Raw genomic sequence first — 25,320 nt, forward strand, 5'->3', positions numbered from 1 at the left:
GGAGAACTGTGTAGAAAATGTTGGACAAGCAACTTACACCACAAAGTTAGACTTATTTCATGGTTTCTGGCAAGTACCTTTGTCGGAGAGAGTGAAAGAAATTTCTCCATGTGTAACCCCAAATGGGCTGTATGACATACCTGATGATTTTTTTTCCCCATCTGGTATCTTTACCATATAATTTACCTGATTTAACTTTTCAATCTGCTTTGAAGGGATCTTCTACCACTGATAACAATGCCAATCCTTTACCTCCATGGTCAAACATACAAATTTTAGATTTTGTATCTGCTCCTTGCTTCGTTAGATGTTGTCAGAGATAATGGGAACTGCAGATGCTGGAGATTCCAAGATAATAAAATGTGAGGCTGGATGAACACAGCAGGCCAAGCAGCATCTCAGGAGCACAAAAGCTGACGTTTCGGGCCTAGACCCTTCATCAGAGAGGGGGATGGGGGGAGGGAACTGGAATAAATAGGGAGAGAGGGGGAGGCGGACCGAAGATGGAGAGTAAAGAAGATAGGTGGAGAGAGTGTAGGTGGGGAGGTAGGGAGGGGATAGGTCAGTCCAGGGAAGACGGACAGGTCAAGGAGGTGGGATGAGGTTAGTAGGTAGCGGGGGGTGCGGCTTGGGGTGGGAGGAAGGGATGGGTGAGAGGAAGAACCGGTTAGGGAGGCAGAGACAGGTTGGACTGGTTTTGGGATGCAGTGGGTGGGGGGGAAGAGCTGGGCTGGTTGTGTCGTGCAGTGGGGGGAGGGGACGAACTGGGCTGGTTGAGGGATGCAGTAGGGGAAGGGGAGATTTTGAAACTGGTGAAGTCCACATTGATACCATATGGCTGCAGGGTTCCCAGGCGGAATATGAGTTGCTGTTCCTGCAACCTTCGGGTGGCATCATTGTGGCAGTGCAGGAGGCCCATGATGGACATGTCATCAAGAGAATGGGAGGGGGAGTGGAAATGGTTTGCGACTGGGAGGACAACTGCACCTCCCAGTCGCAAACCATTTCCACTCCCCCTCCCATTCTCTTGATGACATGTCCATCATGGGCCTCCTGCACTGCCACAATGATGCCACCCGAAGGTTGCAGGAACAGCAACTCATATTCCGCCTGGGAACCCTGCAGCCATATGGTATCAATGTGGACTTCACCAGTTTCAAAATCTCCCCTTCCCCCACTGCATCCCTCAACCAGCCCAGTTCGTCCCCTCCCCCCACTGCACCACACAACCAGCCCAGCTCTTCCCCCCCACCCACTGCATCCCAAAACCAGTCCAACCTGTCTCTGCCTCCCTAACCGGTTCTTCCTCTCACCCATCCCTTCCTCCCACCCCAAGCCGCACCCCCCGCTACCTACTAACCTCATCCCACCTCCTTGACCTGTCCGTCTTCCCTGGACTGACCTATCCCCTCCCTACCTCCCCACCTACACTCTCTCCACCTATCTTCTTTTCTCTCCATCTTCGGTCCACCTCCCCCCTCTCTCCCTATTTATTCCAGTTCCCTCCCCCCATCCCCCTCTCTGATGAAGGGTCTAGGCCCGAAACGTCAGCTTTTGTGCTCCTGAGATGCTGCTTGGCCTGCTGTGTTCATCCAGCCTCACATTTTATTATCTTCGTTAGATGTTGTGCCTCCTTTAGATGTGTATATCCATCCTCTGTCTTTCTGAATTTTCTTGGCAAATTTGGGAAGCAGCTTCAAACCCCGCCACCTCTATAGCAATGTTAAGAGCCATTTCCCCCACTTTGGATTTAACCAACTACAAGTAACTGAAATTAAACAGATTTTCCACTGCCCACCTAGGTTTTACTTAAAGATATAGGACACTAAACCCAAGTCTTTTTAAATCTGCCCAAATCCATTCAGATCCTGTACACAAACCCCCAATCTGTTACAAAGGTGTTGGCGATAATCCTCTGATAATTAAAACCGAAACCCTCAGAGAAGCTCATCTCACCGCATAATCCATTAAAGGAAATGTGAAAAGTGGTATAACATGCCTCTCACCTCCCAATCTGTTATAAAGGAGAGGTGAAACAAAATGAACTCATGACAGTCACACTACAATCAACAAGAAACAATTTATTTATCCAACTCTAACAGTTAACAAAATAACAGAACTACTCCAAACCAAACAATTCCCGAAAATTACTAACTATTCCCAAATAAAACAAAATTCTAATGGAATGCTATTCCAATAGATACAACTCCCACTTATAAAAACCAAATTAATAAAAATAAATTAGAGCTTAATCTCTTGAAATTACAGTCAGGATAAGTCTTCTGGAATGTTCTTTGCCTTCTCCACTGTCCACCAGTGAGGAGCGCCTTCTGTCGAATTCGTGTGTCAGGAATATTAGCTAAGAATGCTGTCATACATTTATTTAAATGGTGCTTAATCTGAAATTGTAAAGCTTTCTGTGAGAGCCAGTGATTCTCCATTGCTTTAGAGCTGATGGCTGTTTTGAGAGCTGGTCTGTTAAAAGATGGCATTTTGCCCTCACACTGATTTTCAAATGCTCTGTTATTTTATACCCTAGATGACTTATTCATTTCTTGTAGTAAGATTGGTCTGAGGTTGCCAAAACCATCAGATTAAATGTAATTGGGTTTTGCTATCTCGGGCCTAGCTTAAATTAATTGGCTAAATTCAGAGACCTGTTGTCTTGATGAAAGTGCTGTTTTTCCTGATAACAGTATAGCCTTTTTATACAGTATTTTAAATTTCAAGAAATATTTGTGCTTCTGCTGCTGTCTGCAGACTTTTTTAGATCTCCAAGCCTAATAAAACACATCTTTTAAAGGGACCACGTACCCTCCCCCCACTGCCCTCCCCATCATTTACAAACAAACTCTAACACCCTGCCTTCCAATCTACAAGTACTGTACAACTTGACAACACTTGGCCTGTCATGAGTTCACTGCTAAAACCCAGTACTGAATGAACCAAAGACCTTTAGATCTTCAGTCTAAGGCTGTCCCAATTGGACTCAGTATTCGTGACCCAACTACAACAACCTCATGGCTCTTCTAATGACTGTGCCAGTCCTTTCTACTGCGCAGCCAAATCCCTGCCTGAAAGCAACTAAAGCAATATTTTCCAGTTGGAATATAGGCCAGGGACCACTCCTCACCTCAGCAGCTTTGGGGCTGCTACATTGTACGTTACAGCCTAACCCAGAATCAACAAAGAATTCAAATTTCACCATCTGCCATGTGGGATTTGAACATTGTACCTACAACTTTAGAACCTGGGGGTTTTGCATTACTAGCCCATTCACATTACCAGTATGCCACCTTTGGCCTTGGCCAATCTGAGGTTGGAACTTGCTATCTTAATGCTTCTCCCAAAGTTAAATGGCCACACGATAATTGAGATCATGGACACTGTCCCCTCTAGATATTTAACCAGGCAGGAACTGCAACCTCCTGTAAAATACAGACCATGAATTTCAATCAAATTCCTACTTCTATAGGTAATGTATAAAAAAAGTATTTGGTGTTTATTTAGTTGCTGTTTGTGGAAAGTGGTGCATGCGAATTGGTTGCCATAGTTCAATGGATGAGACATTATCCTACTTTACTCATTCACGCGACGAGGGCATCGCTGGTCAGGCAGCATTTATTGCTCATCCCTAATTGCCCAGAGGGCAGTTAAGAATCAACACACTTACTGTGGGTCTGGAGTCACATGTAGACCAGACCAGGTAAGATCGGCAGTCTCCTTTCCTCAAGGTTATTAGTGAATCAGATGGGCTTTTGCCACTGAACAGGCATGAATTGACTGTGAAGGTAAATTTCCAATCCCCAACAAAGTAAAGCTTCACTTTGGGGCAGGCAGAAAAGTGGAATTGAAGCCACAATCAGATCTACCAAGATCTTATTGAATGGCAAGGCAGGCTTGATGGGCTGAATGGCCTGGACTCATTCCTGTTTCCTATGTTCTTTCAAACCAAAGTTGTTAACGAATCTGTCTGGATGGGGAAGTATAAGGATGCTGTTTAGAACTATTCTTCCCTAAAATGCTGTGCAAGAAACTCTAATGTATCAAGGTAACACTTGACTCAATTTGTTTAAAAGGATGTCCCTGCGGTAAATGTAAGTGTATTGAAGTACCTGTATATATCTTTGAACATTAAAAAACCTCCAGAAAACCAGGAACTTGTACGTAAATCATAATGGCTGGCAAAAACTGCATTGTTCCACTGCAATTTATGGCTTTCTCATAATCTCAAAGGAGAGAATGCCATAGTGTTGCAAATGCATTTTACATTTATACTTTTACATTTATATTGTTCCCTTTATTGCCAAACCAGTCAATTGCTTTTGAAGGAGTTTGTCAGCAGTAGACGAGATATTAATCTAGCTTAGTAATAATAAACAAAGACCAGTAGAGAGATTTTTTTCTCTCATCAGTCTGATTCAGAAATGATTCAGAAAACACACCTCTAAAGCGGGTGGGACTTGGACCTCGGCCTCCTGGTTCAGAGGCAGGAACGCTATCCCTGTCCCACCACAGCCAGGCCCCTACGATGTCCAATGCAGTAACAACCAGAGAATCTGTTTCAGTATTGTTAGTTGAGGGAGACTGGTTAGCTCAGTTGGCAATTCAGAATGGTGGCATTAGGTTCAATTTCCACAATCTGACTGAAGTAGACTTGGGGCTAATCTGTTCATCCTGCACCCACCATATATCGACAGTATACACTGTGCTCTGACATCCCTTAAATAATCAAGGACGCTACCCGAAGAATAATTGAATCCCTACTGTGTGGAAAGAAGCCATTTGGCCCATCAAGTCAGCACCGACCCTCCGAAGAGCATCCCACCCAGAGCTACCACCGTCCCACCCTATCCGTTTATTTCCCATGGCTCATCTACCTCATCTGCGGGAGGAAACCAGAGGACCGAGAGGAAACCCAGACAGACATGGGGTGATTGTACAAACTCCACCCAGGCAGTCATTCAGGGGTGGAATTGAACCGGGGTCCCTGGCTCTGTGAAGCAACCATGCCAAAGAACCACTTACCTGCTCATCTTTTATGGAACCAGGGTTCTTTTCATCATAGAATCCCTACATGTGGAAACAGGCCATTCAGTCCAACAAGTCCATACTACCCCTCTGAATAGCATCCCACCCAGACTCATTTCCCTACCCCTGATTTCCCATGTATAACTCTCGTTATCTAAAGATCCCTGGCCAATCCACCTAACCTGCACATCTTTGGACTGTGGGAGGAAATGGGAGCACCCTATGGAAACCCACGCAGACATGGGGAGAACATGCAAACTCCACGCAGATGGTCACCCGAGAGTGGAATCGAACCCGGGTCCTAGCACTGTGAGGCAACCATGCTAACCACTGCGCCACTGTGCTGCTCCACAGAAGAGCTTTAACATTTTATCCAAAATGTGGCACCCGGTGAACATTTAATCCTTTTTCTACTCTTCATTCTTGCATTGCCTGAGTAATGGATTTAATCATGTATTCAACAAAGGCAAAGAATAAACAAATAAGCAAAGTAATGGTGATGGAAAAGCCCCCTTGATGGAGGGATCAATGATTGGGGGGGATAGATTTAAGATTTAAAAGAGCTGTGCGGAAACCCTTTTTCACCCAGATGGTGGTGAAAGTCTGGAACCGACTGCCTGTTTGTGTGGTAGAGGCACTGAAGGTGTATTTAGATCTGCACTTGTGATGCAAAGGCAGACAAGGCCATTGGCCAAGTGCTAGAAAACGTGATTAGATTAGATTCCCTACAGTGTAGAAACAGGCCCTTCGGCCCAACAAGTCCACACTGCCCCTTGGAGCATCCCACCCAGACCCATTCCCCAATAACCCACACACCTCTGTACACTAGGGGCAATTTAGCATGGTCAATCCACCTAGCCTGCACATCTTTGGACTGTGGGAGGAAACTGGAGCGCCCAGAGGAAACCCACGCAGACACGGGGAGAATATGCAAACTCCGCACAGACAGTTAGCCGAGGCTGGAATCGAACCCGGGTCTCTCATGCTGTGACGCTGCAGTGCTAACCACTGAGCCACCATGCCTCCCAGAATTAGAATAGCTAAATTGTTGTTGTTTTTGACTAATTTGGATGTGATAGGCTAAAGGACTTCTTCTGTGGTGTAGATCTTTGTGACTCTGTTGAAGAGCTAGTACCAGCAAAGATGTGATGGACAGAAAGCATCCTTTTAGATTGTTACAGGTGCACTTTCATTCCTGACATTGGTAATGCCATGGAGAGATTTGATATGAATTTTTCGTACACGTATTTTTCGTTGTATTTTTAAGTATTAATAGGTCAGCACAACATTGTGGGCCGAAGGGCCTGTACTGTGCTGTACTGTTCTGTGTTCTATGTTCTGTTCCATGTTTGGTGTTGCTCTGTGTGCAGATTTCTAACTGATAGCAAATACATTACAGATTTGAGGTTTCCCAAAACCCATTTAAATTGTACTGAAGTGCATGGTGTCATTGAGTTTGAGTAAATGTCACGTGATCTTTACAGAACTTGTAATCTATGAAGTTCTCACCATTCGTTTTCCTTTCAATAGTTTGAAGCGATAACAGACCTCCCTCAAAGTATTCACCATAATCAACTTGCACCGGCTCAAATCACGCTACACGTGCCAAGAATTCCTGCTGCCTGCCAAGGAGAGAGCATTGCTCAAGTTGGAAAGCTATTGGTTGGAGGGGTGGGTGTGAGGAAGTGTCATGAGTTACAGAATGGCCAAGTCAGCTGACACAATTGTACTGCTTGAATCCAGCACTGCTCTGATTCTTGGGCATGCTTAAAGGTCATTTTCCTCAGCTGCTTAGGGTTTCAGGTTGTTAAGGGCAAGCAACAGCTGTTGACGGATGAAGGCTGCAGTGTTGGCCTTAAGGTTGGTTAAGTAGGATCTCTGAAGGTTCTTGCAAGGCGATTTGTATCTTGCACCAGTTTGAACTGAAGTTTGATTCTGTGGCCAGTGTTTTTCCTCCAAGTAACTTGTCCGACAAAATTCAGACACTGAGCATTCATGCTGAGAAAGATCACATGATCAGGGCATACATAAGTTGAGCATGTGTTGTGCTGTGTTTCAGCGCTTGACTCTACTGTTTCGGGTACACATGGTACAAATTTTGGCACTGTTCAAGGAAAAACGGGGAACTTGGATGTTATGGTGAAGATCCAACCCTTCACTGAGACATCAACAAATAAAAAAGGAAGGGTTGGAACGATTGCCCTATAGGGAGAGGCTGAGTAGGCTGGGACTATTTTGCCTGGAGTATCGGAGGCTGAGGGGGCGACTTTATAGAGGTTTATAAAATCATGAGGGGCATGGATAGTGTAAATAGACAAGGTCTTTTCTCAGGGGTAGGGGAATCCAAAACTGGAGGGCATAGGCTTGAGGTGAGAGGGGAAAGATTTAAAAGGGATCTAAGGGGCAACGTTTTGATGCAGAGGGTGGTGTGTGTATGGAATGAGGAGCCAGTGGAAGTGGTGGAGGCTGGTACAATTACAACACTTAAAACACATCTGGATGGGTTTATGGGCCAAATGCTGGCAAATAGGACTAGATTAATTTAGGATATCTAGTCAGCATGGATGAATCAGACTGAAGGGTCTGTTTCCGTGCTGGTATATCTGTATGACGGTAAGTGCCTACCAGCGGTCAACCCATTGCCCTAATTGTGTCTAATGCCCTATGTCCAATCCCGAAGTACCTTTATTTGAGGACTGCCCCCAGCCCACACTGACCTATACAGGCTGACCTGTCAGACAGGCTGCATAGAGACAGACTAGCTTGTGACTGGGTTAAACCCAACAGTTCCAGACCGAGGTCCTCAGGATGATTGATGTGAGGCCTTCCCCACCCAAATCTTAATCCTGGTGAGGGTGGGAGGGCAGAGGGATTTGGGTCGGCTCTGCCTAAGTTCAGAGAATCCCTATGGTGTGGATACAGGCCTTTTGACCCATTGGGTCCACACCAACTCTCCAAAGAAAATGCCAGAAAGACCCACCCTGTCCTTGTAAGCCTACATTTCCCATGGCTGGCTAACCAACCTAACCTGCACATCCCTGGAGACTATTGAACAATTTCCCATGGCCAATCCATCTAGCTTGCTTATCTTTGGACTGGAGCACCCAGAGGAAACCCACACAGACACGAGAAGAATATGCATACTCCACACAGCCAGTGAGCTGAGGGTCCCTGGCGCTGTGAGGCAGCAGTGCTACCCTCAAGTTAAGTAACTTGCCCTCCTGGCTCCAAACCTGCCTCATCTGAGAGCGGTATATACCACCGACAATCATTCATACCCGCATCCCATTCAAAAGACTTTGACTCTACAACACAGTTGGGGAGGTGATGTCCTAGTGTTATTATTGTTAGACTATTAATCAGGTAATGTTCAGGACCTGGGTTCAAATCCCACCATAGCAGATGGTGGAGTTTGAATTCAAAGGAAAAGCTCTGGAATTAAGAGTCTAATAGTGATTATGAACCCATCGTCTATTGTTGGGAAAAACCCATCTGGTCCACTCATGCCCTCTAGGGAGGGAAATCTGCCATCCTTACCTGGTCGGGCCTTTTTGTGACTCCAGACCGACAGTAACATGGTTGACTGTTAACAATTAGGAACAGTCAATTAATGTTTACATCCTGTGAATGAGTGAAAATAAATCTGCGTCAGATTATGTGCCAGTGCTTCTGGAGCAGGGCTCGAGTCCATAGTCTTCAAGGTTGAGGCGAATCTGTTATCACCCACCCAAGGCTAACTGTTATGGGTTGTTGTTTTCCACATCTGGAGCTAGTGTGTGCAGAATGTGAAAAATGCCAAATGATATCTTCAGCTTTGCCCAATACCGGTATTTTAATTCCTTTATTTCAGATGTTCCTTTAATGCTGAAGCTTAGTGAAAAGGTGAGGAAGGGAAGAAGGATATTATATATTTCAGAGTTCTCCAACTCTACAATCATTATGGAATTCAGTAAAGCTCCCTTGGCACACTGACATGCCTCCTAAAAGCTTTAATAATCATACTCACTCATTGTCGTTTGGCAATAAATATTGGACCAGCTTCTTATTAACCAGACCCAAAATTTTGTGTTACTGTCTGATATAAAACAAACACTTGGACCTGGAAGTGACAGAGAATGGCAGGCAGGGTTTGGTCACCAATTATCTACTATAGACAGACCTTAAGATTGATTGTTAGAGAAGTTAGCTTTGACTCTAATAACCTCATTGAGTGAGTGGTTAATCTGCACCACAGGCTTACTTGGGAGACCTTGGATGCAGTTAATTCTGGTTTATTCAGACGCAAGTTAGTTAGAAAACATTTCTAACACAGTACGCAAGTAATTTGAGGTAACAAAGTGTGGAGCTGAATGAACACAGCAGGCCAAGCAGCATCTCAGGAGCACAAAAGCTGACGTTTCGGGCCTAGACCCTTCATAACCCACTGATGAAGGGTCTAGGCCCAAAACGTCAGCTTTTGTGCTCCTAAAATGCTGCTTGGCCTGCTGTGTTCATCCAGCTCCACACTTTGTTATATTGGATTCTCCAGCATCTGCAGTTCCCATTATGACACGCAAGTAGTTTGAGGTGTGACATGGTTAATGTAGCATGCTGAACAGGAAAAAAGATGACTTTAGGTCGTCATTTCTAAAGTTTCCCACCACGGAATTTTTCTCACACAGCTGGGCATGTCACAGGCTAATTGTTAGATGGGAAAGCACAGTATTAACACAATTGAGCAGTAATTGCATTATAGAGAACAAACAAGAAATAAGATAGGAGAAGTGTGTAGATCTTTGTTTTTGTCACTTGTACAATGTGCTTCTGTGTGAATAACGAAGTATCCACTTGTGATAGTGAATTGCATGATAGCAATTCCCCACGGAACTATCGATCAAACCCACATTTAGCAAATCCCTTGGTGATCTCAAATGATGGAGTAATGTTAATCATTGGTCATTTGCTGTAGTGGTGTTATGTTTTGCTGATACAATAATCTAATTTTCTGGCAAAAAAATTAGTTTATATAGGATACCTTAAAAAGATAAAATGGTTTGATTGACTGAAAACTTATGTCTCAGTGACCTGTAGATAAATACTGTTTGTGAGTCAGTCCACAATGGGATGAGTCCCTTTGATATGGTGGTCCCTGTTTATAGCAAGTGTCAGCAAAATTTGTCAGCTTACGGGTGATGGAAACGTAGCTGGAAGGAAGGATATCACTGTTCACCCAACTATACCTATCATCTGACCACAACAACTGGGAAACTAGCAAGACCAGTGTGGATGTGCAACCACATCTCCAGGATTTCCCTTTCCTCATTGGAACCACAATTGCCCAATCATTCCACAAGACAAAGGCCAAGAAAGTGATGGAACACTTGCCTGGATGAGTGCAGCTCCAATAAGCACTCAAACAGCTCGGTAGCACTCAGGACAAAGCAGTGCCCTTGACTGGAACCCTATCTTAGTATTTATTTTAGTATTTATTTCCTCCACTACTGATGGAACTTGGAAAGGAGGGATTGTGAGGCATTAGTGCAACATCTGTTCAATGCAGGTCACAAAACCCTCACTTTTTTGAATCACTTCAATGTAATCAACCCCTTTCCCCTTCTCACACAGACACTGTAACCAGCCTCTCTCTAAAGGCTGGTAAGTTCTCTGGACCTGATGGGATGTATCATAGGATTGTAAAGGAACTAGCTACAGAGACCTTGGATGTATTGCTAGTATATGGATACTGGGAAAGAGCTCAGAGGCCTGGAAAACTGCCAAAATAATACCTTTTATTCAAAAATAAAGGAAAACCAGGCAACCATACTCCAATCAGCTTTATGTCTGTTAGTGGGAAAATGTTAGGAGTCTATTATAAAGGATGTAATTGCAGTCCATTCAGGAGTAAATAATATGATGAAGTAGAGCTAGCATGGCTTCATAAGGTGAAATCATGCTGAACAAACTCACTAGAATTCTTTTGAGGAGGCACCAATCAAGATAAATAAAGGGGAAGCAGCGGATGCAATGTATTTGGATTTACAGCTGGCATATGACAAGGTGCCAACACATCGGGCTGCTTAACGAGGTATGAGCCCATGGTGTTGGAGATAGTATGTTAGCATGGATAGAGGATTGACTGAATGATGGAAAACAGAGTTGGGTTAAGGGAGGCAGTAAATTTGGGGAGGATTTGGGATTTTGAAGTAGTAACAGGTTCTGGGGAGTAGACAGAAAAGTGAATTTGAGGCCAAGATGATGATCATGTTGAATGGTGGCATAGTCTCGAGGCCTGATTTGTCCAGTCCACCCCTTGGTTCCTATGTGGCTCAATGTTAATCTTTGTCCACTGAAACTGCTCAAAGAAGACTTGTGACATTTTACAATGTTAAAAGCACTGTATAAGGGAACACTATTGAAGGGAATATTCTTTTTAGCTGAAGCTCAGCTCCTATAAAAGGAGAAGGTATCGATTTTATCCTGTAAACATCCTTGCATTACTTACAGCTGTAATTGATTTTGAGCGCAAAATTGGTGATCTTTGTGGTGAATCCATCAATTTCCATCTTTATTACATGGCATCCCAAGATTTTAACTTTCAAGCAGTGTTTCATTGATGGGCTGAAGGGCTAGCTCCTGTGCTGTGGACCTCTATGACACAATGACTATTAAGTTCACACATGTTGTTTTCCATAGAATACATAACGACCTGTGTCCTGTATACTTTGCATCACAGGCTACAGGCATTTACGTTACAAGGCTTCAACAGTTGACCTGCTGCTGACTGGCAGAACGTATTTGCTTCCAATGACTGGGAGCTTTAATCAAAATAGATGTGATGTCATTCTATTGGGAGAAGTCAGGCCCGGCCAATCATTGCCTGGGGTTTTCGACACAGTGAGGTCTCCTTTTTCAGTCTAACCGATCCAAGCTATTTTAAAGCCACATTATTCACAGCTGCACTTGACAATTAGCTGCAGGAGTCTCGTAGCTACATTTCTTCATCCAGTGTACTCAAGTGAGGCAAAGGAACCTGGAGCTATCGCATAGAATATTCAACTTGTTGTCTTGGAATTGTGTGCATAAAGGGGAACACTATTTTTAGCTGGGGGGAAGAAAAGAAAGCTTTGCTGATTTTTGCTTTTGTGTGTGTGTGTGTGTGTGTGTGTGTGTGTGTAGGTGTGTAGGTGTGTGTGTGTTCTGAGGATCGGCTGCATTGATTTGCTTCCTGACCCAGCACTGAACACTACTTGCCCAGCGTAGCCTCTTACTCACCCAACACTTGGCATGAATGACTGCCGTTGCTGCCGGGCCCGTTACTGCTCATGAAGCGTTTTGGCAGCCTTAGAGGGAGTAAGAAACGAAAGGACCTGGAGGAAAAACCAGAGAGACGCCAGTCAGAACCTCGTGGCCTCTTAGGTAAGGAAGTGACGGTTATGGGTTGTAATTAGGAGATTGTATCATTTCAAGATGACTCACATTTTGTCTGTAGATCCACCAGTTTACTGATGGACGAAGTTCGGTCTGCCACTCCTCCCCACAAGCTCCAACCTTTTGCTATCATTGTCAGTAATACATTATCTAGTTGATCTGGTCATTTATTTTGTTAATGTTTATGGGAGCTTGCTGTGCATTTGGTGGCTGTGTTTCACGCATTGCAACAGGGATTGCAAGTCTAGAAGTATCTTATTAATTTGAGTCTTAAAAAGGCTCTAGAAGTGCTCATTTGAGCCAGATTGGTATTTTTAGTAAAATAAATCCTGTCGTGGTAAGCAGTTTGACACAAATTGGTGAATCGTGTTGGAGAATGAAATGAACTGAATCTTGGGATTCCTTTGGAACTGTGCTGCTTCACACCCTGCAATCCCCACAACCCCTCAAAACGATGAGTTGTTTTGTGGCTAGATGAGACACCAACTCCAAGCGCCAAGTAAAAATCAGAGGGTGTTGACCTTCCTTGTTCTTGAGTTGTTCACAGGGATCAGTTGATTGGTCACTTTGGGGTTGGGGCACAGTGGCACAGTGAGCATGGAGCAAGTTACCTACCTGTTGTTTCCATTGTGCAACACTTTTGTGAGTGAGGAAGAGATGAAAGGGTGTACTCCTGAATATTCTGGCGATAATTGCAAATCGGATTTTCTTATTAAGCAAAATAATTATTGTGCCCCAATTCTTCAAGGTCAAGTTAAAACGCAACAGGAAATTAAAGTCAGTGAGTTTAACAAACCTTTTAAAAAAAACACACTTCTATAGTCCATTCTTAATTTCTAAACAGCCTGAAGCACTTCACAGCCAGTTATGATGTTTTTGAAGCATCATCACTTGTGATAGAGAAAGCACAACAACCAAGTCTGAGCACAGCAAGCTCCTGTAAACAGCCATGTGATAATGACAGTTCATCTGTTCAAGCAATGTTGGACGAAGGATAAATATTGGTCACTGTATCGGGCAGAGTTCCCCTGCTCCTCATTAGAATAGTGGCACAAGATCATTTATGTTCAGATGTGGAGGTACCAATGTTGGACTGGGGTGGAATAGGTCAGAAATCGCACAATACCAGGTTATAGGTTTGGACTGTTGAACTATAACCTGGTCTTGTGTGATTTCTGGCTATGCTCAGATGAAAAGTGGTTATGGGGGCTCTCCTTTCTATCTGCCTCTCCATCCACCTCTTTTTCTGCTTGCCACTTCAGTGAGTGTTTAACTGTTTTAAGTGCTGTGACTGTGAAAGTCACACAGAGACAAGTTTTATTATAGTTATAGAGGAAAAGGACAGAGTGTTTATTGTCTTCAATTACCAATAGAAATAGAGTGCTCCAACTCACATTGCATGCACCCAAGGGTCTCACATACACACAAGGAGGTTGCAGAGGCAGAGGGAAGGTTAAATTATTTCAGAGTATCCACATGAAAGCAAATCATGTACAGATCCTGCAGGTTGATGTATTTATAGTTTTGGGCCTTGATTGGTGACTTTTCCTAGTTTACGCACAGGGGCAATTTAAATTCTTGGGGTCTTTGCCCCTGAAGTTAGCAGCTGTTTGGTTTATGTTGAGGTTGCTGTTGGCAGTGTTTGGCTGCTCAGATAAATGCAAGGTCATGGTCGTGGACAGGAAGAGAGACCATGAGTTCTCTTTTTGCCACTATCCCCTTACTTACTCACGCTGGGAAAGAATTCCTGTTTAACAGAGAGAGTTGGCTTTCTTCCACATGGCCTATATTGACAATCCAGCCACTTACTAAAAATGGTCACAGCAAACGAGGAAACACTCATTCCACTTGTTTTTGTGTTAATTGCTTCTTGTAGTGTGTTTTCTGAACAAATAGAGTCTGTCCTCAGACATAGACACATTATGCTCCTCATATAAGGCAATCCACAACGAGAGGTCATTGTTTTAGGACAGAAGTAGAAGATTTAAACAGAGATGAAGAGAAATGACTTCTGTCAGAGTCATGAATCTGTGGAATTCACTGCTTCAGAGTGTGGTGGATGAAAGAATATAGAACAGTACAGTACAGGCCTTTCGGCCCATGATGTTGTGCCGACCTATAATCCTAATCTAAGATCAAACTAACCTGCGTACCCTTCATTTTACTGTCATCCATGTATCTATCCAAGAGTAGCTTAAATGTCCCTAATGTATCTGACTCTACTACCACCGCCAGCGGCACATTCCATGCACCCCCCACTCTCGGTATAAAGGTGCTGGGACATTGAGTAAATTTAAGGAAGAGTTACAGATTTTTAATTAGTATTGGGTTGACAGGTTGTGGAAAAGTGGCAGGGAAGTGGTATTGAGGCCAAGATGAGACCAGACATGATTATTATAATAAGCGGCAGAGCAGTCGAGGGGCTGAATTGCCTAGTTCTTATTCTTTTATTCTCAGATTGGACAATGGCCCTATGTGATATGGCTAATTAATTGATCAGGGCATAGTTCATACAATTGGCCATTCACACTCATTGAACCTGATTTTTTTTGTGGTCCACCTCTAGACAGAATGTTTCCTTTCATAGATTCGGAGAATCATACAGTATTTTCTGGCAGTCTTCTAATTTGCAAGATGAAGTCATGTAAAAATTTATTCTGTGGTGTCCAATCAATAAATTAAGTCATTTTTGATTAAAACATGGTTTTAAAACACTGTGGAGTTTCTGTTTAACATCTCATTTGGAAAATAGTTTTTCTGAAATTGAAACTAACCACTAAAACCAGGTCCTTACATTCACTGAACTAAAACCAGCTCCCTACATCTCCCAACTATAACCAGCTCCCTACATTTCCCTATTAAAACCAGCTTCCCGTGGTCATTTTCGTGAAACAAGCTCCCTATGCTTACTTGGGCTAAAACTACGTGTGTATGTTTGCAATAAAAAACTAGCTCCATGTCTCTCTCCTACTAGACTAGCTTCTGTCTCCCAAGAGTCATAAAGTCACCTTTTCATGTTGATGGAACAACAAGGCTGTTTTTGATTACATCAATGAGAGGAATCCACATAGCCAAGTGTGAATCCTCAACTCAATGCACTGAGTGTAAAATTGCTTGTTAATTCAGAAACATTCAATGTCAGTGCAATCTGCAATTCCTAAATATAGCTCCACCAATTTTGGCCTCTTGCACATCCCTAGATTTTGATCTCTCTGCCATTGACAGTCATGTCTTCAGCTGCCTCGGCCATAAGCTCTGGAATTCCATTTCTAAAGTTAAACATAGAGGTTCAGCAAGCAGTTAGGAAAGCAAATGTTTTGTTAACTACATTACAATATGATTAACCAAAAGAATAAAGAAGTCTGACCAGAGTTATAAAAGGCATTGGTGTGGCCGCAAATATGCAGCACAGTTCTCATCTCCTTACCTTTTCTTTCAAGCGATATTGCAACAAGGATTTACAAGACTGGTCCCAAGCATAAAAAGAGATTGAATAGACTAAGTTTACATTCCCTGGCTTTTAGAAGAATGAGAGGTGATCTAACATAAATGTACTTGATAGGGAAGTTTTGCGAAAATGATCCGTGGCCAGGGAATCTTAAACATGGGCTTCAAATGAGGATCTGCTATTCAGCACTGAGGTGAATAGAAATTTCTTCACTCAAAGTGCCATGAATCTTGTAATTCCTGCACTTCAGAGAGCTGTAGATACTCAGTTGTTGAGTATATTCAAAATGGAAATGGCTATAATTTTGGATTTGAAGGGTGTTAAGTGGACAGTGTGAAAGAGTGAATTTGAGCAAGAGGATTGGCTGTGACTTGTTGATTGACAGAGCAGGCTCAACGTACTAAATGGCTAACTCCAGCTCCTATTTCAAAACCTCCCTAACACGCTTCTTCTTAAAGTCACTCCTTAAAATCTATGTCACTATATTTTTCCTTTGGTCACCTGTCCCAGTGCATGTTTGTATGTGGCTCACATTCAAATTTTGTTTGATAATATTCTTATGAAACACTGTTGGGATGTTTTACAATGTTTTACAACTTTTTAAACACATGCTTTTGGGTATCTCGCGTTTGCTGTATTCATCACATACTTTTCTTTCACTCATGGGATGTGGGTGTCACTGGCTGGCCTAGCACTTATTGTCCATGCTTGTTAGCACTTGAGAAAGTGGTGGAGAGCTGCCTCCTTGAACCGCTGCAGTCTGCATTCTGTAGATAGATCCACAATGCTGTTAGGGAGGGAATTCCAGGATTTTGACCCAGTGACAGGGAAGGAACAGTGATATATTTCCAAGTCAGTATGGATGAGTGGCTTGGAGGGCTACTTGAAGGTGGTGGTGCTCCCATGTATCTGCTGCCCTTGTCCTTCTAGGTGGAAGTGGTCATGGATTTGGAATGTGCTGTCTGAGGATCTTTGGTGACTTTCTGCAGTGCATCTTGTAGATAGTACACACTGGTGCTACTGAGCGTCAGTGGTGGAGGGAGTGGATGTTTATGGATGTGGTGCCAATCAAGTGTCCTGGACGGTGTCAACCTTCTTGAGTGTTGTTGGAATTGCACTTATCCAGGCAAGTCAAGAGTATTCCATCACACTCTTGTCTTGTGCCTTGTAGGTGGTGGACAGTGGTATCCCCCAGGATGTAAATAGTGGGGGATTCAGTACTGGTAATATCATTCAATATGAAGGGTAAATAGTGAGATTATCTCTTGTTGGAGATGATCATTGCTGACAATAATGTGGTGGAAATGTTACTTATCACTTTTCAACCCAAGCCTAGATGTTGTCCAGATCCTGTCGCATTTGAACATGGCCTACATTAGAAAACACCCCTGCTTTTGACCTTATGATACAGAGAAGATAGCTAATGAAGCAGCTGAAGACGGTTGGGCCATGAACACAAGCCTCAGAAACCCCTGCAGAGATGACTGATCTCCAACAACCACACCCATTTTCCTACATGCCAGGCATGACTCCAACCATTGGTGTTTTCCTCCTAATTCCTACTGATTCCAGCTTGTTTAGGCTCCTTGATGCTGCACACAGTCAAACGTATCCTTTGTGTCAGGGCTGTCACTTCTACCTCACCTCTGGAACTCAGCTCTTTTGTTCATGTTTGAACCAAACTGTAAATAGGTCAGAAGTGGAACCCAAACTGGGCATTACCGAGCAGGTTCTGCTTGATAGCACTGTTGATGTCCTTCACTTTACTGATGATTGACAGCAGAGTGATGGGGTGGTAATTGGCCGTGTGGGATTGTCCTGTATTTTCTGTACAGGACCTAATTGCTGTTTTTCGCATTGCCGGGTAGGTATCAGTGTTGTAACTGTACTGGAGCAGCCTGGCTATGGGAGCGGCAAGTTCTGAAGCACAAGCCTTCAGTACAATTGGCAGAATGTTGTCAGGGTCCGTAGCCTTTGTGGTATTCAGGCCTCGAACCGTTTCCTGATATCATGCAGGCTATATGGAATTGGTTGAAGGCTGTTATATATGTTGCTGGGACTTACAGAGAAGGCTGAGATGAATCATATACTTGGCATTTCTAGCTGATAAGGCTGAAGCATTTGCGGCAATTATCTTTGGCACTGATGCGCTGATTGGATATTTGTGGAGCCTCCTCCTTCACTTGTTTAATTTTCACCACCGTACACATCTGGATGTGGCAGGACTGCAGAACTTAGATCTGATCCACTGGTTCTGGGATCGCTTAACTTGCTGCTTGGCATGCAAGTAGTCCTGTTTGGTGGCTTCACCAGCTTGATGCCTCATCTTCAGGTATGCCCGGTGCTGCTCCTGGCATGCCCTCCTGCACACTCCATTGAACCAGGGTTGATCCCCTGGCTTGATGGTAATGGTTGAATGGAGGATATGCCGGGCCATGAGGTTACTGATCGTGCTGGACTACAGTCCCATTGCTGTTGATGGCCCACAGCACCTCATGAAGCTTGGTCTTGTGTTGCTAGATTTGCTCAAAGTTGGTTCTATTTAGTGTGATGAGAGTGCCACACACTACAGTGTAAAGTATTCACACTGTGAAGGCAGGATTTAGTGTCCACAAGGACTGTGCAGCAGTCACCCCTACCAATACTGTCATGGATAGAATGCATCTGCAGCGGGGAGATTGGTAAGAGTGAGGTCAAGTATGTTTCTCCCTTTTATTGGTTCCCTCACCATAGGCCTGGCTTCATCCATTAGGACTCGACTAGCTCAATCTGTGATGCTGCTGCTGAGCTATTCTTGGGGGTGGACATTGTAATCCGTCATCCGTCTAGAGTACATTCTATATCCTTGCCACTTTCAGTGCTTCCTCGAAGTGTTGTTTAGCCTGGAAGAGCACTGATTCACCAACCAAGGGAGGGTGGTACATGATAACCAGCCGGAGGCTTCCTGGGCCTAGTGTCATGAGACTCCTTGTGAGGTCAGGAGTCAATGCTGAGTACTCCCAAGGCAACTCCCTCTGACTGTATACCACGGTGCCACCACCTCTGCTGATGGACCAGGACACATACAGGGATGATGATGGTGCTGTCTAGGGCATTATGTGCAAGGTATGATTCCATGAGTATGACCATATTATGTTGTAATTTTGGCACTAGCCCTCAAACTTTGGTAAGGAGGATTTTGTAGACTCCAAAGGCTATTTTTGTCTTTGTCTTTTCTGGCACTTAGGTGGACACAGGTGGTACTTCTGGTTTCATTTCTTGCAGTTTTCAAAACAAGAACATTACCTGAACATCTGAATTAATAATCTGGAGACAACATTCCCCCTCTTCAGTTAAACCAACTTCCATTGCATTTGAGCCTTTGATAAAAATTGTCAGAAGGCCCAAAACCAGAGTTGGTTGCTTAGAAGTGCACTGTAGATGTGGTAGCCAGCAATTAGTGAATTGTAGGCAGTTCTTCTCTTTAAAAATCTCTTCAAAACTCTGCTGAAGAGGTTTTGCTGAAGTAACTTTACAATTTTGACAAGAGTAAGCTTTACTTGCAGAGAGCACAGGTACAGCTGGTTGACGATTTTTTGCAGGCCAGAAACTTTTCCTTTGTTGACTGGAGTTGTTGGTAGATTTTAATGTGGAGCAGAGCTGATCCTTAAGCTGAATGCTATTTCCAAAGTGTGTGGTTAAAAAGGTAGCACTGAGGGATATAATATGACCAAAGCTTCTGAAGGAAGAGAAGCATTTACCATCAACACACAGGCTGCAGTGTCTATGGCTCATCTCAGAGGTTAATTGGAAAACCAACTTCTTGTTGGATGAGCACAACTTGAATCCCCGTTATTTAGATTTTATTTCTTGGAGACAATAGTCAGCGTAGCAGATTGTAAAACAGAAGTTAGTATTCCAGAGTGTTGATTGTCTTGCTAAGTTTGACTTCTGAGAGGTTTCTAGAAGGTTATCGCTGAGTCCAGTCACACGATTGAAGCAATCAATTTTTCAGGCCGTTTAATATGTTTTTAAAGTCAATATAGATAGGTGCTAAATCTGAGTTTTACTTTTTATTCATAAAAAAATTCCTCGGGTGCCATGAGCTTTACTAACAGCACCTTAGATAGCACCTTCTAAACCCACGACCACTTCCATCTAGAAGGACAGGGGCAGCAGAAGCACGGGAACACCACCACCTTCAAGTTCTTCTCCAAGCCACTCACCATTATGACTTGGAAATATATTACCATTCCTTCAGTATTGCTGAGTCAAAATCCTGGAATTCCCTCCCTAATGGCATTGTGGGTTAATCCACAGCAAGTGGACTGCAGCCGTTCAAGAAGGCAGTTCACCACCACCTTCTCAAGGGGCAACTAGGGACGGGCAATAAATGCTGGTCCAGCCAGCAACACCCACATCTCAAAAAATGAATTTTAAAAAACTGCATTACCAATCCAGCCACCTTCAAGATTTGTGCATCAGCACCTTCAGGTTTCTTTCTTCATGCATCCCTCTTCAAAATTGAACTATGTACCATTTAGCAGGTATAATGACCCATTCTTCCCAGCAAAATGTATCACCTTCTACTTTCATGCATTGAATTTCTTCTGCCAAGTGTCTGCCCCATTCCTGGCTGCCTTTCCTCTTTTGAAATCTGTCACCATCTTCCTCACTGTTTACGATACTTTAAAATATCTTGGCAGCTGCTGTTAAATCCAAGTCATGAATGTAGTTCAAAAGCTACAGAATTCGTGGCACTGAACCTTGGGGAAGATGACAGTTTACCTCCTTCTAGCCTGAAAAACAGCCACTCGCCACAAAACGTCTGTTTTCTATTTCTTTGGAAACTGTGTTCTGCAACGGCCCCACTTTTGCCCCTGTGCTTACATTTTTGCAAACATGTCTGTTATGTGGCACTGTATCAAATATGGATGTGAGTTTGCTCGCTGAGCTGGAAGGTTAGTTTTCAGATGTTTCGTCACCATTCTAGGTAACATCACCAGTGAGCCTCCAACGAAGCGCTGGTGTTATGTCCCGCTTTCTATTTATCTGGTTAGGTTTCCTTGGGTTGGTGATGTCACTTCTTGCGTTGGTGGTTTCATTTCCTGTTCTCTTTCTCAGAGGATGGTAGATTGATTTGGAGCCAATGTGTTTGTTGATGGAGTTCCGGTTGGACTGCCATGCTTCAAGGAATTCTTGTGCGTGTCTCTGCTTGGCTTCTCCTAGGCTGGATGTGTTGTCCCAATCAAAGTGGTGTCCTTCCTTATCTGTATGTAAGGATACTAGTTATAGTGGGTCATGTCGTTTTGTGGCTAGTTGATGTTCATGTATCCTGGTGGCTAGCTTTCTGCCTGTTTGTCCACCTAGCCACCAGGATACAAGAACATCAACTAGCCACAAAACAACATGACCCACTATCACTAGTATCCTTACATACAGATGAGGAAGGACACCACTTTGATTGATTGGGACAACACATCCATCCTAGGACAAGCCAAACAGAGACACGCACGAGAATTCCTAGAAGCATGGCAGTCCAACCGGAACTCCATCAACAAACACATTGATTTGGAGCCAATCTACCATCCTCTGAGAAAGAGAACAGGAATTGACACCACGAACGCAGGAAATGACATCACCAACCCAAGGAAACCTAACCAGATAAATAGAAAGCGGGATAAAACACCAGCGCTTCATTGGAGGCTCACTGATGATGTTACCTAGAATGGTGACGAAACGTCTGAAAACTAACCTTCCAGCTCAGCGAGCAAACTCACATCCAGAACCTCAACCTGAGCTACAAATCTTCTCAAATCTTGCTGTATCAAATATCTTTAAAGCCTTAAAAACCAAAAGAACTGCAGATGCTGTAAATCAGGAACAAAAGCAGAAGTTGCTAGAAAAGCTCAGCAGGTCTGGCAGCATCTGTGAAGGAAAAAAAAAATCAGAGTTAACGTTTCGTTTCCAGTGACCCTTCCTCAGAACTCTTGAAACAATAGTAGCTATGGTACATTTGTGTGCACTTTCTGTTACCATGGCAAACAATAAACTGAATCAAGTTAGGCAAACTCAGTTACCCTTAGCAAATTTGTGTTGGCTATCTTGTTGTTCATGTTTATCCGGAGGTCTGTCAATTTTCTCCCGGGTTATTGTTACTAAAATCTTCCCTGAGTGGATTATTGCCTTGTTTAAACTCATCCGATTTTGGAGTGAGAGCATAACATTTGCGCTCTTCCAGTCTTCTGGCATTCCGCCTGTATCTCCAAGTGCTTGGAAGATTGTGACCAGAACCTCTGCAATTTCACTCTCACGTCCGTCATGAACGTCCACAAGAGAAGATATCCTTTCCACACTAAGACCGTTCAGGATCTTATTTAAACACTTTAACTAAGTCACTCCTCCCCCTCTAAGTCCCATTGGAATGGTTACAGCTAAGAACAAGGCCATTAATCCAGTTGAATCAACGCAACTCCCCATACAAACAAGGAACAGTTGAGATGTATCTGAGAATGTGAGGGAAGTAAGTGTTGATTCTGATTAGTCAGGGCATTGCCCTGAGAAATGAACCAGCGAAAAGTTGTTACCTAGTTCACTGCATTGAAAGACACCCTCTTCATGCAAAATATCTGCTCAATTCATCTGCAAACTCCTATTTACCATTAATAATTTCTGAGTCTCATTTGCTGTGGGACCAATCCTCATCTTGTTAACTCTTCTTTTAAAATAACTGTAGAAACTCATATTTCAAGCTAACATTCTCTTGTGTTCCAGTTTTCCCTCCTTATTAATTATTATTCTTTACTGCATTTGTATATTCTGTCTAATCTTCTGATCAGCATCCCATTTTTATGTAACAATTTTTTTAAATTTGATAATTTAAAATTTTTTCAGTTAGGCACAAATGATTAGCCCTCCCTTGTAATTCTTCTTTCTCTTTCAATTGTTTCTATTCTGTGTATTCTGAAATATCCGACTAAATATCTCCCACTGCATGTCCAATGACCAATCTCTTAACCTAATTCATCAGCAAACTCTGCTTTCAAGTGCTCATAATTGATCTTATTTAAGTTTAAAATACTGATCTTGGACCCAGTGTTCTCTCCCTCAGACTTAACGTGATCTAATTCCTTTATGGAAGCTATGACTGCGTCTGCCTCCACCAACCTGTCAGGCAATATACCATCACTTGCAATAGGGTTAGGCAAAAACATGATGCTGTTGCAGCCTTGGGCTTTAGAATTTAAGTTCAACACAGACCCATGAAACTGCTGAACAGTTTGTGTTATCTTACCAAGCAATTGCTTTGTTCACTTCTGTGAAATTCTTTTGGAGACCTTGTTGAAGAGGAGTCAACCTATTTAAGTTAAACAGCCATGTAAAATAGCCTGCCCAAGCTCGTTTGGCAGCTATGTGCTGAAATTACACAACATCGTTTCACTTTGAGGAAACTTTCACTCAATTTATGTACACAGTTTCAACTCACTTGCTTGTCGACACTACTAAGCTATCTTACAATGTTCACAGAATATCATTAATTAATGTTTTGAGGGAAGGTTGTTTTGGTAATTAGAAAAGTAAGTCAGACTAAAGCGTGATACAAAGATGGCATAAATCTTAGATGGAAGAGATGTGCAAAAACACTCAGCAGGTCAGGCTATATACTTTGCTTATCCTTTTAAATGCTGTGGGCATCTCTGACTAACTCAAAATTTGTTGCCCATTCCTCACTTTTGTTGAGAAGGTTATGGTGAGTCACCTTCTTTAACTGCAGCTGTCCATATTGTGAAGATACACCCATAATGTTATCAGGAAGGGAGTTCCAGGATTGTGCTCCAGTAGTGTTGGAGGGACAGCGATATATTTCCAAGTCAGATGGTGAGTGGCTTGGAGGGTGCTGTTCCCATCTATCTGCTCCTGTGGTCCTTTCAGGTGGTAGGGGGCACAGGTTTGGAAGATGCTGTGAAAGTTTCTTGTAGATGGTGCGCTCTGCTGTCACTGTGCATTGATTGTGAAGGGAGTGAGGGTTGTATGTGACAAATTGAGTGCCAGTGAAACAAATTGCTTGTGAGCAGGGGAGAGAGAAACACAGTTAATGTTCCTGGTTAAAATAGTATCAGAGATAATGGGAACTGCAGATGCTGGAGATTCCAAGATAATAAAATGTGAGGCTGGATGAACACAGCAGGCCAAGCAGCATCTCAGGAGCACAAAAGCTGACGTTTCGGGCCTAGACCCTTCATCAGAGAGGGTCTAGGCCCGAAACGTCAGCTTTTGTGCTCCTGAGATGCTGCTTGGCCTGCTGTGTTCATCCAGCCTCACATTTTATTATAATGTTCCTGGTTAATGACTTTTCATCAGAACTGGAAGATCTTCAAACTACAGAGAAATGGAAACAGGAACTGAAGGAGGCGATGGTGATGATGAAAGCAAAGTGAACAATAAAGCTTCATGAAACAGAAGGGGAACAATATAGTTCTCTGGGAAGGGCCAGAGGCATTCATAGGGTGTGGTATATTTTTGGTGTAGAGCTGAAGAGTTTTGCTCTGCTTCTTTTATTGAGAAACATGGCGTGGCAGTGACCCCATGTGAAAATTTGAGATTTCCCATGGCTGATGTTCTTTATTCTCTGGATGAGATGGTCATTCACGTAGAATTGGCCTTTACCAATTCACTCTCCTGTCTGTCTTACGGTGTTTTAATCAGTGTTTTCAAAATTGAAATGTTGCTACAAAGTGCATTTTTCCAATTTGTCACTATTATTTGTCACAAATTTAGTAAAACATGGGACAAAAGACTTCAGAAATTTTCCAGTGGAATGAATAACTGAAGCCGTAGGAATGACCATTAAGACTTAGCCTGATAGAGTTATAAGGTCCACGATGTAGATTTAAAAAAATCCTTCGGCCTATTGAGTCTGCACAATTCAAAAAGACCACCAAAATTCTAATCCTATTTTTTCAGCCTTTGGCCCCATAGGCTTGTATGCCTTGGCATAACAAGTGCACATTTAAACACTTTGTAACTGTTATGTGGGTTTCTGCCTCTACCACCCTCATTAGTAGTGAGTTCCAGATCCCCACTACCCTCTAAGTGAAGATAATAAGGTGTGAAGCTGGATGAACACAGCAGGCCAAGCAGCATCTCAGGAGCACAAAAGCTGACGTTTCGGGCCTAGACCCTTCCTGCTGTGTTCATCCAGCTTCACACTTTATCTTGGATTGTCCAGCATCTGCAGTTCCCATTATCACCCTCTAAGTGAAGTTTCTGTTCTTCACATTCCGCCCCCGCCCCAAACCTCCTGCCACTAACCTTAAAACTATTCCTAAACATACCTTAAATCACTGATCAATCCACCAAGAGAAAACACTCCTTCCTGTCTACCTCATCTATGACCCTCAAATTTATACATCTCAGTCATGTACCCTCTCAAATGCCTCTACTCCAAGGAATAC

General features: G+C 43.2%; 1 protein-coding gene across 7 annotated transcripts in view; it reads left to right on the plus strand.

Annotated features, from left to right (window-relative positions):
* prkag2a (protein kinase, AMP-activated, gamma 2 non-catalytic subunit a) overlaps window positions 1-25,320 on the plus strand; it is a 447,918-nt gene that overhangs the window by 264,194 nt on the left and 158,404 nt on the right. The window contains exon 1 of one of the 7 annotated variants that reach the window (XM_048551453.2): window positions 11,947-12,426. The exons of the other annotated variants lie outside the window; for them this stretch is intronic. Within the exon in view, the coding sequence (XP_048407410.1) occupies window positions 12,333-12,426 (94 nt within the window). The 5' untranslated portion in view covers window positions 11,947-12,332. Of the gene's footprint in view, window positions 1-11,946; window positions 12,427-25,320 lie in introns of those variants that run through there. 7 annotated transcript variants of the gene reach the window in all.

The sequence above is a fragment of the Stegostoma tigrinum genome, chromosome 2 (genome assembly GCF_030684315.1).
Source record: "Stegostoma tigrinum isolate sSteTig4 chromosome 2, sSteTig4.hap1, whole genome shotgun sequence".
NCBI classification, from domain to species: Eukaryota; Metazoa; Chordata; class Chondrichthyes; order Orectolobiformes; family Stegostomatidae; genus Stegostoma; species Stegostoma tigrinum.